A 16978-nucleotide genomic window follows, 5' to 3' on the forward strand; every position below is an offset into this window, starting at 1 on the left:
CCTCCTCGTCCTTCCTTTCACATACCTCAAGGCGAGACTACAGCATGTGCATAAATATCAGTTACCACTTGAGGTATGTGAGGTGAGACGGGGAAAGGCGCGATTTACAAGACGCACACGAGATGTATAAGAACCTTTCTATATCTCTCCTATACAAAAACTATAGCGTACGCGCGTGTCAACTACCGCTTAAAATATGCAAACGGGAAGACGTGGAAACTCGCGATTTACAAAACTTACATGTGATATTTAAGAACAGACAGATGTTTTTCCACCTTTCCCGTCCTGCAGTACACATATCTCAAGACGAGACGACAGCATGTGCGTAAATGTCATCTACCGCCTGAGGTATGTAAGCGGAAAGGCGCGATTTACAAGACGCACACGAGATTTAAGATCAAATTTGAAGCTTGTCTACCCTTATCCTATCGCTCACATACCTCAAGAGATGACTAGGACTTTGTGTAATATAAACTCTGATGATACATTATCCTAATGATTCAAATTATAATATTTTAATGCATGTTTACATAAAAGATTTTTTTTTAATTTTGGAAAGTGTTTCTTGTTTGCAATTATACTAAAGATGATAAATTAAAACAAAAAGAATAATATCCTCTCGCCTGTCTGCTCGTTTTGGGATTTTCAGTTACAAAAGTCCTTTACGTTGTAAGCTAACACTTCACCTTTGTGTAAACATTAATCCTTATATTCAGTTTGATTATGATACTCATTGAACAACTGATCTGCCAATGAAAACGGGCCATTACAACGTGACTGATATGAAAATTGCAAAGGTCAAAAATATATATGGGCATTTTTAAAATTTTTAAGTGAATTAATTTTCAATTTATAATTAATATATTTAAACTATAATATACAGGGTGTCCCATGAATCAACGTCAGGTCGAATGAAAGGGCCTTTGTTTTGATAGTTGACGATGTAGTAATAATTTAGATTTTATAAATAATATTTTATTTTAAATCAGACAACTGTCTTAGGCGTATCTGACACAGGATGATTAATACGGGAATGAAAGTAAAAAATAAATATAAAAAGATTTGAAGACTTATTAGTAGGAAAAATATCGCAAGGTTTAAAAAGGTCGTCTTACACAATACATGCCCCTTCACCCTGTTTTGACATGACGTTGATTTATGGGACACGTATGTTAACTTTGTACTGCCATTCAAACATAAGACAAATATGATTTTTTTTCTATACTTCAATTTTGATATAATAGCATTCCAATATTCGAAATAGTGTTTTAAAGTATTATTTAAACTTCCTATGATTTTTTTTATATGTGCAACTAGCAAAGAACAATATTTTCTAGTGCTACCGACACGGCTGTATAGCTTCTTAAGAAAAGCACGGCAAGGTGGAGGCCTAGGAAATAGGACCACATTTATCACTACCAGAACACCCCTCCCCCTCGTCTTGCCGCGCATACCTAAGCGCGGTACAGCAGTTTCGGTAGAACTACAAGGAAATGGTATTGATGAATGGTGTCAGAGAGGGGATAATAGGATGCATTACCCAAAATTATTTTTGCTTGAAGAAATTACTGAAATACATTCATTTAGTTACTTATAGATAGAATAAGGCAAGGATCTATTTTCTGTCTATCCCTATCTATAAGCCGAACTGACACTTAAAAGTTCTTTCCATAGTAAGCTAACCCTTCAACTTTATTGTGCATTCTAACAACAATTCTATATTTATTTATGACACTTGGACTGTCATTCAAACAATAAGCTAATATATGAAGCAATTTGGTTAATGTTAAACCAATGCATTGTTTCTGATGATGTCCCGTGATATAAGCTCAGAGGCACTAAGCTCTTCATACACCTAAACATGAGCATCCTTGAAAAACCATTCTAAAATATTCTTTATAAATATATGTCGGGTCTTCTTTGTTCATTTCGATTGACCGAGCGGTGCGGTATATGCGACTACCCGCGTTAAACTGTAGCACTTATATAAAACACTAGTAGCGCCATCTATCGGCATCGAAGTAACATCGTTCCCATATAATATCAACTCGTGCAAAGACTGTCAAAGACGGGGATTCCCATAGTAATAATAAAAGATATCTCTCAGATTCGAAATTTTTTTCCAAGGGATATACTAAAAAGAAAATTGTTTATGTGGTTTTCAAAATTTTAATATGACTTATATGTTGTTACATTTACTAAATTTGAGAAATGGTTATATTAGTAGTATTTCGTAACATGATATGCTTTAGAAAAACTTAGTCAATATGCCGTGTTTGAAGTATTGATTATTTTGCCTAGGGTTGTGTGCCGTATTAATTTTGAAAAACGAATCTATTTCTGGAAAATATTTTGGGAATCCCTACTTCAGGATAATTAAGTTCAAAAATTTTATCCTTTTAAACAAAAAAGTGACCACGTAAATTAGAAATAAGATAAAAATTATATGTGGAAATATCTTTCCTTTTATTGCTCCTTGTGTCGGTGTTTACATGTAAAAACTGCAGGTAGTTGAAAATAGAATAAAAAACAGTTATTTTTTGTATTAACGTTATTTCAAATCAGAAATCGATAATCGAATGCATGTTTTCAAAGTTGCTTTTCGGCTAAGAAATTATAGAGATGGCTTTTTATAGACTAGATGTCCTATTTCCAGCATATATTTAATATGTATTTCGGCCTTGTGATGCATTGGCGTTCACCTTTTCCAATTAGATTCCTACTATGCTATGGAATCGTGTTCAGGCCTAAATTAAAAATCATTTATCCAATGTCGTTTTTAAAAAAAGCTTTTTCCATAATTTGCCAACACATACTTTTGTTAAATATGCATTCGAAAATCATCTTATAATTTAGGGAATAGTTCAAATAAATAATGATTTTGATTATATATTTAAGTCAAAATAAGTCATCGTAATTTTTTTATAATCAATTTATTTAGAATTTTAAATAGCTATTTAGGTTTTCAAGGTGCATGCCAAATTTATTTGTCAAATTTCTGTTCAAAGCTATTGATGATTTATGTAAAAATATAATCGATTATTGTAAAATTCAATTTTTATACTTATTGTCTGCCTGTTATTTTGGTGTTCATAGATAAACTCGTAAGTCCTCTGATGAGGACCCTTGCGCCAAGTGCTATGGAGCGTCCGTCCAAGTAAGACCTCGGCGGACTCCAATCCAATAACATAGTATAATGTTGCGGCTCGAGCCAAAGCTATTGATGCCCGAGCTTTTCATCATATAAAAAAGGTTCTAAGCGCCATCTGCTTACGGGTGTAATTTTGAAGGTCCGTGAAATGAATAGTCAAACCAAATTTCAAGTTTATAAACCTTGGGGCTTCAGAGATATAATGATGACATAGGTGAAAATGTCATGTCTCATTCTAGTATTACTTATTTTAAGGTATAGTCCTACCGAAACCGCTGTACCGCGCCTCAGAAAGCTACGTGCGTCGCTTCCGAGCGTTGACGACGGACTGACAAAACAGACCGTCGAAATTCCTCCCTCTTTTGCCACGCATTTCTATGTAGCAGTACAGCGGTTTTGGTAGCATTATAGAAAGTAAATTTGGAGCATACATTCGCACAAGTAATTATTGTTAAGTTCACGGACCCTTTCGCTCCGTGAACTCGGATCCGATGAAACTGTAAAAGCCCTCGGGCTAACAACAACAACAACAACAGAGAATAAGTAATTGTTTTCCGGCATGATTTCTTCACAAAAATTCTTTCCACATTAACCAAGCTTATGATTTTGACAAATGAATTTGGCAATCTGGACCAAAACCAAATGTTTATTATTGGACTTATAGGTTTAAGTTACCGCATATTGCAAATTAATATATTGTGATTATAATCAAATATTAGTAATAATTTACGCTGATTTGATATTCGAAACGTTAATATGTGTCATAATATATTTAGTGTCACTTTAGATGTTTTATATGTGGAAGTAGTTTGTGATATACACGGGAAGGTTTGAAGAGTTGGGATATGAAGAAAGCGTTTCTCATCCGGTGACAATCTCCAATATCCAATAATATAAAAACCCCAATGTTTACTATGGTATAATAAGTATTGGACCTATATACATGTTTTATTTCGGGAAATTTATATAACAAGACATGTGTTAAAAAAATATACAGTCGACTTCTCAAATTTTAATTAAGAAATTTAATTTTTGTTAATCGGACATAAGTAATAGAACACGTAACAGTAATCATTAAAATTTTATAATTAAGATATATTTATTTTTTATATTTAAAAGTGTATTCCATATTAGCCAACACTTACGTAATATGCATTTGGTTCTATTTTTGAATAAGATTTATTAGTTTTGAAATCTTGAAATTTCAGTGCGAAAGTGCTTTCTATAAGAAGGTAAAACAAAGTAAATATCCAAAATGAATGGCGTACATTCCATGAAGCCAATGGTATTGAAAAATAAATCTTATTGTAAATGTCGTAACGTTTATATTTGGTTATTAAGCTTTCACGTTGTATACGACAAATTACTTCCGTGAATTATAATCATGTAACTCAAAAAAGATGTATGAATAAATATTAAATTTAATCTATATTTGTGTATTTATTAAACATATGTCTGAGATTCAAAGGTAGACGAGTGTATGAAACAGATCTGATATCCTTCTCTAAAATACTCAAGTGATAAAAATATACAAAGTCCCGAATTTATACCGCAAGACGTTATTTGGCTATTATATTCCAAAAGAAAAAAAAAGTTAAAAAAATTTCGAAGTGATGACTTTATTTATGGAAATTAATTTTGTAATTGATGTTTAATATTATAACATTAAAACATATGTCAAAAGCGTTTTTATACTGGCTTATTTGCCAACAATAAAAGCTTTTCAACCTTTTTCATACTACCCCTGTATAAAAGGATTATTCTGAAATATGTTATTTTTCTATTAGAATAGGCCAATAACTTCAGTCTACAGGAAAAAGCTGTAATCGATAATTAATTTTAATACGTAGTAATCCGTTAAGAACGAATTTTATTAAAATTTCTGAAACTATAGATTTTTAGATAGTGTGCCTTCGGTTGAACCCATAGACGCCCACTATAGTGAATAAGCCACTCTCAGATTGTAGAGGGATATACCATAGAGTGGCACTTTGGCACTAATCGGTGTAACCTAACTCCTGAAGATGCCCCGTGGAGGTGTGAAACATGTGTTGAGTGAATTAACGGTGGCAGTTGTGTAATTGGCATTGTTTGCCGCATACGCATTTATCAGCGGGCTGGCGGGCGGGCACTTTGTTGCACGACTACTACTGCATATGCGAAAGTGGCTAAATATTGGTCCTTTTCTTACTTAGGATATACCATAATAGCCTCTCATAGCAAAGGAGCTGGCAATTGCAATGTATCATGGTATTATAGACGCTGCTGCCAATCCTATAGAAACTTGTTTATGAATCGAACCTTCGATCACAAGTCTCAGTACTCTACTACTGCACTACTCTTTTTCGGATATGTGGCGTTAGGATATGGATTTTTCAACAGGTTTTTCTTAAGATTATAAGTAATGGCTACGTTTTATCCAAAAATAATGCGCTCGTCGGCCATCTTACCAGCGATTTCTCATAGTCCGACTACAATCCAAATACATTTTTGACAGGTGCAATCGGTTTTTTTATTTTTACTCCATCTATTGACAAGTTTTAATATCATTAATTCGTAAAATTGCTTATTTGTACACATATTTTAACGATAGATGTCTCTGTAATATACAGGTGGGCCATTTAGTTGAGCAAACAAAAAAGATATTACAAAGCTCAGAAAAGGAAACATGTGACGTAATAAACACGTGGGAATTTTATCTTTTAAAAACAGTGTTTGCAATCTAACCGTACTCGCCCGACATCTAGAACGCAAGCACATGAAAACTCGCTGACACATCGCTCATGGGATAGCGGACATTTTCCACAAAGTTTTTTTTAGAGCTGGGCAATTGCAGTGGAGTTCTTGAAGTATCCACAGAGAAAAAATCCAGTAGCACGAAATATGGGCTCTAGAGAGATCACGGAATATCTTCTTGACGCGATATCAGTTTTACACATTTCGTAAAAACTGCTAAACGGTCATTGGATTTATGGGATGTCAACCCGTCTAGTTGAACAAGTCTTACTGTAAGCTTCAAAATACGCAGTTTTTGGAAAAAAAATAGTTTTGAAATTCAAGGTCCTGGCTCACTATTTTATTTTACCATTATCTCAACCGACACAATAAGGCTTGGGGCTGCCTTCCGATGTTGCTTATGGTTCTACAAAGAGTTCACTAAAGTTAACATATTCAAATTAACTTAAGCTATAAATAATGATAATGGCACTCTGTGTTTGGCACTAATCGGTGTAACATAACTCCTGAAGATGCCTCGTGGAGGGGTGAAACACGTGTTGAGTGATTTAACGGTGGCAGTTGTGTAATTCTCATTGTTTGCCGCATGCGCATTTATCAACGGACTGGCGGGCGGTGCACTTTGTTGCACGACTACCACTGCATGTGCAGAAGTTGCTAAATATTGGTCCTTTTCTTACTTAGGATTGACTTCCGCAAGGTAGCGCCCGATTCCATTAAATAAAGAAAATGTAACTTATGGTTTGATTTTCGTTCTCAACAGTGTTAAATTTTAATTCAATTTGGTTTAGCTCACCTCAAGACAACTATAATATTTTAGCAATAATTCAAGCCGTAAATAAAAAAAAAACGGGTTTATTTTGTTGCCTAAGACCTCTATGGTAGCAAAGCGAGATGTCTCCCGGAGGAGCTGCGGCTTTAGCTGCTACATACTATTGCAGCGGATCAGGAGACCGCTAAGCTCCGACTTGGGCTTGGACTTGGGACAGTCGTCAATATTACCCGTTTAGCATTCGGACAAAAGGCCGCCCGTGGGGGATGAACCTCAACTTGTTCGGTTGCAAAATAAAAGACATTAAAGATACATGTTCGTATAATTAAATTAAATAAACAGATAAAAATTAATTATGAGAAAAACGACGATAACATCTATGTAGTCGCCACTATTTCTTTTTACCCTTTCCTTTCCCTTTCGGCTCCGGTTCGGGCTCCTCGATAATTTCAGGCGTTGGCGGCGGCCAGTACTTGTCGAAAAATTCATCGGTGATCGCAAACGACAAGGGGAGCAGGTGATTGCGTCGATGAAACTGTTCGCGCTGCTTTTCTGTCTCTTCTTCCTTCTCTCGTTCAATATCCGCTTGAAGCTGTTAATTTTTCATTTTTAAACTTGTCAACCAGCATTACTTTAAACTTAAATGTCAAAACCGCCGAACTATATATAAAGTAAAACATTATACATATTTGTCAATTCTAGTAAAAGATTACCCACTCGCTAAAAGAGCTATAGAAAGGATATGCTCGTTATTTCGAAACAAACGAATCAGGAATGAAAAGAAACACAGACTAACGAAAGTATTCAAGATTACCCAGCGGATTGGCAAGTAGAAGTGGCAACGGGCACATATAATAATCATAGTTGCCCAACCAGCCATCAAGAGAGTATGATCAGGAAAACCTTTAAGATCGAATAAGTAATGAGAAAATCTGTAAGCGAAAGGCAAAAGGAAGTAGCCCAGCAGATCGGCAACTTAAAGTGGCTATGGGCATATATAATAATCATAGTTGCCCAACCAGCCATCAAGAGAGTATGATCAGGAAAACCTTTAAGATCGAATAAGTAATGAGAAAATCTGTAAGCGAAAGGCAAAAGGAAGTAGCCCAGCAGATCGGCAACTTAAAGTGGCTATGGGCATATATAATAATCATAGTTGCCCAACCAGCCATCAAGAGAGTATGATCAGGAAAACCTTTAAGATCGAATAAGTAATGAGAAAATCTGTAAGCGAAAGGCAAAAGGAAGTAGCCCAGCAGATCGGCAACTTAAAGTGGCTATGGGCATATATAATAATCATAGTTGCCCAACCAGCCATCAAGAGAGTATGACCAGGAAAACCTTTAAGATCGAATAAGTAATGAGAAAATCTGTAAGCGAAAGGCAAAAGGAAGTAGCCCAGCAGATCGGCAACTTAAAGTGGCTATGGGCATATATAATAATCAAAGTTGCTCAAAGAGCCATGAAGAAGACTATTATGCTCAGGAAAGCCTTTATGAGATTGATTAAATAATCAGAAAATCTCCAGGCGAAAGAAAGTTACCGACACCGAGCATCGTCCAGTTGAAGTAGTAATAGGCAGGCCAGAGAAAGAGCAAAGAGCTCAATATCCTGCAATGGACGCCCTGCAACTGGCATGATGATGATATTATATTAATATTGATTAAATAAATTAAAAATTTTAAGAAGCGACGTTAATTTTTAAATAATCAACTTTAACAATCAATTGTGATTAGGTTATTAAAAAAGTTTGACATTTGTTTTTTTTCCTGCAGAAAATATTAAATGTCATCAATAAAAACTAAAAAAGAATGTAGTAATCTGTTCATGTGTTGCCAGTACAAGCAATGACAGTGGCCGAAATGATGATGTGTTGAATTTAAATGTTTTAAATAAATATTTACACTAAGGAGATGCAAATATTCCTCCGTGTCAACTTCTTTCTTCTTCCCTTTCTTGTCCTTCTGTTCTTTGTCCTTCTTCACCCCCCTTATCTTTCACCTTAGGTTTGACGTAAGGTGTAAAGAGCCGCTTCGGTGACTGCAGCTTATGTGGGGCGTCAATCAGCTGATATTCCGGCGTGAAAGTGAACACTGATCTTATCAAATCGTACTGGAAGTCGGAGCTGAATCTGGAGAAGTCATTGGTTTTAGTGACAAGCGTTGTTATTGCTAATCACTAATGAATACAGGGTAATGAGCTATAAATGCAAATCTTTAAAGGGGTGAATGTATAGCTTTTTACAGCAAAAAGTTTAGAGCTTACTATATTATTTATTATATTATACCTATTTTAAGTCATAGTACACACAGTTCAGTCACCCTGTATAAGGTAATCACTCTAAAATATAACAACATTACATCTATTTTTCCATTAGAATACAACAGTCTAATAACTTCTAGCAGTACAAATTTTGCGGGGACAGACATTAACAATAATTAATTTTAATATTTATGTTGTAATCTAAACATTGAAATTCATCATCGTCATCACCGTTTCAGCTTATAGACGCCCGCTGCAAGGCATAGGCCTCCCCCCAAGGTATCTACGAGGGGATATACCATAATCGTCACGCTTGGCAGGCGGGTTGGCGATCGCAGTATGGTAACACAGAAGATGCTCCATCCCATCCAATGGAAACTTGTTTGTGAGCAGTAGTAATCCTATATAATTAACGCACGATGGATGAGTTACATAATGTTGTATCCCGGGACTCAAACTCGCGACCTACGATTGCAAGTCCGAGTCTTCTACCACTGCCCAATTTCGCAATTTCGAAAATACCTTCAGTATATTATTTGATTTTTGGATATGCTGTACCATATACTAAATCACAGCATATGACATATATATTCTTTAAAAATTTTACTTCAATCAATAAATACATTGAGTAATAAAAAGAAAATTTCAAGCATTAGTTACAAGAATTGTACTTACAAATCGAATATATAATGCAGTATCTTGATTAGATCAAATAGACAGCACTGGAAGCCTTCGAAGGTGACGAAATGTGCGGAGTCAACCGGCGTTGGTGACGGATGGCTAATGTTGAAGTACTCCTCTGCCTTGTAGGTGACACCCACATCTAGAGGCAACGGGAGCTTATCTTCAGTTACCACATAGCCAGCAGCCGAGAGCATTGTTTCCTGGAAGATATTTATTATTTCCTCGATAATAAGTTAGAATACATTTATATATGTAGTATTAGCTGAACCCGTAAACGTTATTTTGCGAGAAAAAAAAATTAACAGATAAAAAATAAGGCTTGATCGTAGAGGGGTGAAAATTTAGGGTGGTATGTTTTTTTGTATGCAGTATCATAAAAAAATAAAAAAAATTTAAGGGTGAATAACCCTTATCACTTAGGGGTATGGAAAATAGATAGTAGCCGATTCTCATACCTACTGAATTCGCATATAAAATTTGGTAAAAATCGGTTGAGCTGTTTCGGAGGAGTACGGTAACTAACATTGTGACATGGCATGCAAATGTTATATATTAGATATATCGGCACATGAGCAATTCGCTCATGCTGCCGACAGCTGTTAGGCCCAAAAGGTTTTCGAGTGGCGACCATAAGCCGGTAGACGTAACGTAAACCTCCTGATAGGTAGACTGACCACAAAGTCAAGGTTGCAGGAATTCTTTGAATGCGGGCAATCCAAGATCGTTCATTGTGGCAATCTTTATGGGCGACCTGTGCCTTGCAGGTAACGTCTATCGGTTTACATGATGATTATACATTTACATTAGTGTATATATTAGAAACCGACTCATAAGGTGGTTAGGTGACCTTGTCACGGTTTTCAAAATACCCTGGATACTGGCCACATCCAACCATGACCATTGGAAATCTGCGGACTATCTCCTAAAAGGAGCTTCCTAAGACTGATTAATGATAATAAGATGCTTCATTAGACTTAATATTTCCAGAGTCAAAAGTTAAGCTGTCAGAACTTCAGGACTGCAGCCGATCTTTCAATTAAGTCCTACTTCTTTGAAGTAAGAACTAATATTTTCACCAAATCAAACGAAGGGTACTAATTTTTTTGGGATAATCTTAAAATGACAAAAGATCATGTTACTCTGCTATATAGATTCTGTAGGATTGAGGGATCATAGTGCAGATGGCGCTTAGGCTCAACCTTCGTTTTTGGTAATAAAGTTTGAGGGCTTCCACAGAGGCGGCTGAGAACAGTATTTTTAAAACTTTCAGATGTCATGTACAATCTTAGTCTATCCATTAAAGCGAAAGGGTTAAACTTGTGATGAGTCCACTTTCTAATTGCCACACCTTTGGGCGTAGATCCCACGTTGGAAAACAGTGGACTAAGACTTTCAGATAGGCATAATAATCATATTTGATTGTATTTACTCCAACCTTAAAACGTCTCAGCATACGTGGCCGACTGGCAGCGTCAAAATGTTGCATCTCTTTCATCCATTCGCAAAACCAGTGGATCAGCACTGCTTGGGTTGCTACAAGAAGCATACTAAAATCTATGAAGTGAGTTCTTATCGAAGAGATTTATTAATACAGGGTGATTGGTTGTTTCCTCGTTTACTTTAGTATTGCATGTAACCAAAAGAAGAATTTAGGTTAGATCAATTATCGAAAGATAAAAGTGGCCTTCCACAGTTACTGCCACACTTAAGCTACATATGTTATTGCCCTATAGTTAACCCGACATATTAAATATCGTCCTAAACTGCAATAGGAAGAAAAACGTTACCACAATGAGCCACTCGAACGTCGCGTGACTGTCAGGACTCCTTATCATGTTTATCGTTAATCCGCAGGTGTATAAATAACCAGGTAACTCTGTCAATACAAGCACTCCCCTAAAATTCCGCATGGAACAGACATACGGTACACTTCACACAAGAGTTAGGATAGCTAACTCTCTCTCTACTAAGGTTCCCCTTTCCTCCTAAACTGCTATGATTTTTAAAACAATAACTCAATCACACTGTCTTTCCAGAGGAGGTACAAGATACAAAATGATTTTTCATTTTCCACTTCTGTATATAACTTGCAAAGGTTTTAAAGAACTTTAAAGTACTGGTCATTTTATTTTATTTATTTATTTAAACACTTCTTAGACAACGTATAACGGTGAACTTAATACCAAAGTTATTTTCTACCAGTCCACGATTTAATTTTATTTTTTATGGCTTCATTATATACGTATATGTATATATATATTTCATCATATTATCTGCGTTCTCATCTTTTTCCTTCTCAATATCATCTTCACAAGTTCTTTCTTTTCTTTCATTTTGTATTCTTTCATTCATCACCTCACTTTCGTCACTTTCCCACCGGAATGCAACAGGCTTACATTTTGTTCTGTTTCGCTTTTTCATTTCCTTGATTTTTTCTTACGTTTATATTACTATAATTTATTTTTACCTTTCTATTTTGTTAACATTTATCATACATTTAAGTAATTACTTTGATTACTCTTATACACTATTGTTTTTTTTTATTCCTATTTGTAACTTTTGATGGTCTCTCCTTTGACCAGTTCACCATTTGGGTAACACAGATAAATTAACAAAGGTCGGTGAAATAAGTAAATACCATAAAAAAAGAATGATAAAAAAACTAGACTACTAGACTTAGCGATATACGAAAGATAATTCTCATACGCTTATCCAAGCCGTCTTCCTGTGCTCTCCTCAGTAAGTTAGCCAGTGTATCCAGAAACCAGTATTCTGCCAAACTGCTTTTATAAGTCTTACATCCAGTTATATCTGCCAATTCGTCTATATACCCTTGCGCAGGCGTGGTTGATATCTTTGGTATCCTCAGCGGATCTATTTGCGTGTTGAATTTCTCTGGTAGAACGTGAATCTGATTATGCTTCTCAATCATCCTAATCCTGTCCGACAGTACCCTTCTCAGCGACGGAGAGGGGAATATCTCCGGTCCTTGTTCTTCTCTCAACTCCGTCATGAACACTGATTCTTCCTCCACTTCCATGTCGGTCATTTCTTCTTCTAACTCTTTACTTGGCACTACGTAATAAAATAGAACAATATAGAAGAAATGTCATTATAGAATATTAGTTATTTGGAGAATTCTTTCCTAACGATCATGTCCAAAACAATTATCGTACGTTCCTGTTATACGGAGAACATGTGTCACTTGTGTATGTCTTGAAAAATAGGAAAAGACAACAATTTAATACAAACTAGAATCCGAATGAGCTCTTCTACAATGGAAACCTAATAGCGGATTGCTTTTAGGTTATTTGAACGACTGTATCAAATTTATGTGTCCATTTTATATATAGACTTCTAGTTTCTTTCGCTTGCCCGTTATTGATCTCCGTTCCAGAACCTTCTAGTCTCAGCGGCATTACCTTTTGTGCGCTATGATTCCTGATGGTGATGGATCTCCTCTGTCTTGATTCAATATCGTAGACAATTCCTGATTATAGCCTTCTAAAAGGTCCGTAAAGCAACTGTCTATAATATAACACCTTTCTGTACATTAATTCGTCACTGGTAACATATTGCGTCTTAGACATTCTTCTTAAAGAACTGACAGTAGACAAGAAGATATAATTTAGATTATGATAATTGTATAATATACCACACTTGACCAGTGATCGCGGATTTGAATCCTGGGATACGATTTTTATAAATTCACACTTTCGGCATTAATTATATATTATTGTCACATTTCACTCACAAATTTCCAGAGGATGGGCAGCAGCGTCCTCTGCATACCTTAATACCACACTGTGATCGCTAACCCAATGATTATGGTATATCCCACCATAGATATCTTTGGAGGAGGCATATGTCTTGCAGTGGGCATCTATGAACTGAAACTTTCAAACTTGAAATTTTCTTTTTTTTTAAAAGATGGTAACACTTTTGTTTTTAATTGCGCCATGCCATCAAAATTCGGGAATTCCTTTTCTAACTAAAAACAACGCAATTTGAATACAGTTTTTTTTTTTCACTTTGTTTTGCTAATTTTAGAGTTCAGTTTTAATTACGTAGTGTGTTGTAATGTAGTGGGTTGTGCTTTTTTTAAAAGAGAGTTATAAATTTATATAAATTTTTACGTGTTGTTTCTGGTTACAAAAAAGGTAAATATTTTTCCAATTTATTTATTGGCAGAGATATTATTTTTGTTTTTTAAATGTTTACTTTGTTCAATTTTCTTTTTAAACAGTAGTATTTTCGTAACCCTGAACCCATCTTTGATCTTTACATGGTTTGTTAAAGAAAATCTTAATTCACTTTGCGGCGTTTCAATTTGCGTCGTGTTTTTTTGGAACGTAACCACGACGCAAAGTGAGGTATTGGTGTATAGACATATTTTTACATACACATAATTTTATATTTATATTTTGGACTATAAGATGTTTCATGGTTTCCCGAAAACCGCCCAGCCAAGTTGGATTCGTCGATCTCTTTCTCGAGGGTTGGACTGGCCTTGTTGGACTCTTGACTCCGTATATAAGTACGAATTGTAAGATATTATTAATTATAATTACCTTTATTTTCTGTCTCTACAGAGACGCCGCTTGACTCTTCCGATTCCAGCATCGACCGGACACACGTGAGCCCGGACTCATCAAGCAACTGTTGCAAGTCCTTCTTGTGAGACTTCTCTATGGTATGGGACGTCATCTTCGGTTCTTAACAGTTTCTGTATATTAAAATTCTGTATAATAATAGCACCTATAGTAACTTCGATCTGACGGCAATTTGTTAAACTATTGACAAACCAATCAAATTCTTTTATTTGACGACTATGTTCGAAAATTTAAGTATGTTTACATGAAGGTTACATTGATTTTAAAAAGCCAAAATCGCTACGTATTGCAGTAAAAGAAACTTTTTTTATTTTTTTAACTTTTATCTATCTATATTTATTATACAGAGTGGTTTTGAAAGAGAGCTTTAAAATGGTGAATATATTTTATTATTCCTTTCAATTAATATATGATACACCCTAACCAAAGATAACAATAGTATGAAATATAATAAATAACGAAATGCGTAAAAAACGTTTCCAAAATTCACATTACGTAATTTTAATTATAGTTTACTATTTGTCCATGCAAGCTTTATACTGCCAGAAGTTATTGGTCTATTTCATTATAAGAGAAAAAAATAATTATTTGATTGAAAATAGGTGTAAAAGTTTTTTTTGCGAAATCAATTGAACACAATTTAAAACTAGTCGGATAAATATTAACATAGAAATTAAGTATATTTATCGATTGAAGTATCGGAATGGCTTTTAAATGCAAATGTATACGTTTATTAAATATGCCATGAAATTATAGAACTGTTGAGAATACTTCTAATAAGGAAAATTATCCTAATTTTGTATCCATCGATAGTTAAATCCGTTTGCTATAATAACGCAGCAGGTATTGTTAACTCAATGAGCACAACACAACTATTTCAATTTCCTAGCCGTCGTCATCAGTGACAAGTAGTTTTCAAAAGCCCTTGTCGCTGTTTACCCCTCCAAATGTATGCAGGCGTGAATATATCCCGAAATTATTTTCGAATTAGGGATAAAAAAAAAACAAAGAGTTTTTTAGCATATGGAGTGTTATTCAAAACTACCGACCTATAGTTACACAGGGTGGGTAGAGATAAAATGAATATTCTCGCCCGAGGCACGGGGCATCGCGGGCGCACCCGCGGGCCGCCGCTAGTCAAAACAAATGTATTATTACATCAAACAACGGCTAAAGTATAGGAATTCATTAAGCTCGCTTACGGTACAATTATGGTGGCGATACTAATTGGAGAACCAAAATAGGAGGGCGATGGGCGTCCGAATGCAGGGGCGCGAGCACCGAATGTACCCCGCAAGCCATAAGCGGGAGCGATAAGCGAATAATTAAAATTTATTTATTAAATAACTGTACCCAGCATACTATATTCTGTCAAGTTATTAGCCTGTTAAAGTCCAATAAAAAATAAAATAAATAAAACTTATTTTGAAGAGAATGTTTTCTACATCCTTTTTCTTTTTTTCAAAGACCTCTCTCAAAGATCGCCACGATGGATGGTCTTGCTCTGCCCACATCCAGCGACTCCTCCAGACCTTAAATATGTCATTGATCCACCAAGTGTGCATCTACCGGCTTGTGGTTACCAGTCATGAACATTTCGACCATCGGTTGCACGAGCGATTTTTTTTAATAAACTAGCTTTACTTACCAACAGAGGTTTTCTTTTTGTATTTGATTAGAAATTAGTAATGATGTGATTATATTTTGTTTATAATATTTATGATACACGATATATTTTTGATTATAACTTGTGTTTGGTTGATTTTGATCTTTATCAGTTATGATTGGTGTAAAATTTTAGACATGGAATGAAACCTATTTTTTCAATGTAATTTTTTTAAGAATAGTCATTTTTATGTTGAGATTTGAGCCGTTTCCGAGTTTGAAAACATTTGGCGAATCATTAACATTTATTATCTAAGTATTATTGTTCTTGAGCGATAGTCGCCGTCGCATGTAGGACTCTATACTTACAGCGGATCAGAGATGACAAACTAAGGCGCTATCCGAAATCAAACTTATAACTAAACTCTAGAGATTCCTCGCAAATATCGGCTGAAGATTTGTATTACTTATTTCCCTAATAAGTAACCTTCGAGCTCTAAGATCACTTGAACGGACACTCCATATAACCCAGGAGCACCTGGGAGGAAATTTTGGTTCCAATAGTCATTCAGTTGACTTCAATCCTATTCAAGGGTGAAAGAGCGATAATCTCAGCACAGGCATTGTACTCGGACGAAAATAACCTGTTAGTCGTTTGTTTCCAGATGAGAACACGTAATATGTATAGGTAATTACATCACCCGTTCGAGGTTCGTTTCTATATAGGACTTTGGTAAATGAAAAGTAAGAGGTACCTTAAATCGTCCAAATAGAGGTAGAACATACAATATTTTCAATATCAACATTTAAAACGACAAAAAATAAAAGGAAATAGGTATTACAGTTTAGATTAAGCCATTCAATTAAAAGAACACTTAAACAATAATACAATATCATTATTTTATCGTTACAAACTAAAAAATCGTAGAAACTTTTTCGCCATGCAACTTCTTTGTCATTGTAAACAAAGTTGTGCGTAATTACGTCGTGCTTTTTATGTTTAAAACACCTCCTTCGATCTCTATGTCTCATCAGTTGCAAATGAAGAGTAATGATATTTTCTCTGTAAAGCTTTCTTCTTCAATATTCCTTGTCAGTTCTCTAATAGATCATAACTGGATCGATATAGGAGTGTGTTTTTAATAGAGATATTTT

The 16978-nt window shown here is 35.1% G+C and overlaps 1 protein-coding gene across 1 annotated transcript; it reads right to left on the reverse strand.

The window, feature by feature from the left end:
• Positions 1–7050: 7050 nt before the first annotated feature.
• On the reverse strand, positions 7051–14312 carry LOC137925811 (uncharacterized). The gene is made up of 7 exons (XM_068769270.1): positions 14177–14312; positions 12312–12680; positions 11041–11138; positions 9597–9805; positions 8673–8790; positions 8564–8638; positions 7051–7251 (listed from the first exon to the last, which is right to left on the reverse strand). Exons 1-7 carry the CDS (start codon positions 14310–14312, stop codon positions 7051–7053), a joined length of 1206 nt encoding a protein of 401 aa, XP_068625371.1.
• Between the last annotated feature and the right edge of the window lie 2666 nt (positions 14313–16978).

Source organism: Battus philenor, unplaced genomic scaffold (assembly GCF_028537555.1).
Source record: "Battus philenor isolate CCGP_79_NKW_IND1 unplaced genomic scaffold, ilBatPhil1.0.hap1 SCAF_28, whole genome shotgun sequence".
Classification (NCBI taxonomy): Eukaryota; Metazoa; Arthropoda; class Insecta; order Lepidoptera; family Papilionidae; genus Battus; species Battus philenor.

What these genes read in the sequence shown, in the direction of transcription:
- LOC137925811 (XM_068769270.1), bottom strand. Translation starts at nt 14,312, where the DNA reads ATGACGTCCCATACCATAGAGAAGTCTCACAAGAAGGACTTGCAACAG. An exon ending in GTATGCTGAGACGTTTTAAG is followed by an intron (nt 9,806 to 11,040) that starts GTTGGAGTAAAT and finishes AATATCTTCCAG; the next exon opens with GAAACAATGCTCTCGGCTGC. An exon ending in CTGCATTATATATTCGATTT is followed by an intron (nt 8,791 to 9,596) that starts GTAAGTACAATT and finishes TGACTTCTCCAG; the next exon opens with ATTCAGCTCCGACTTCCAGT.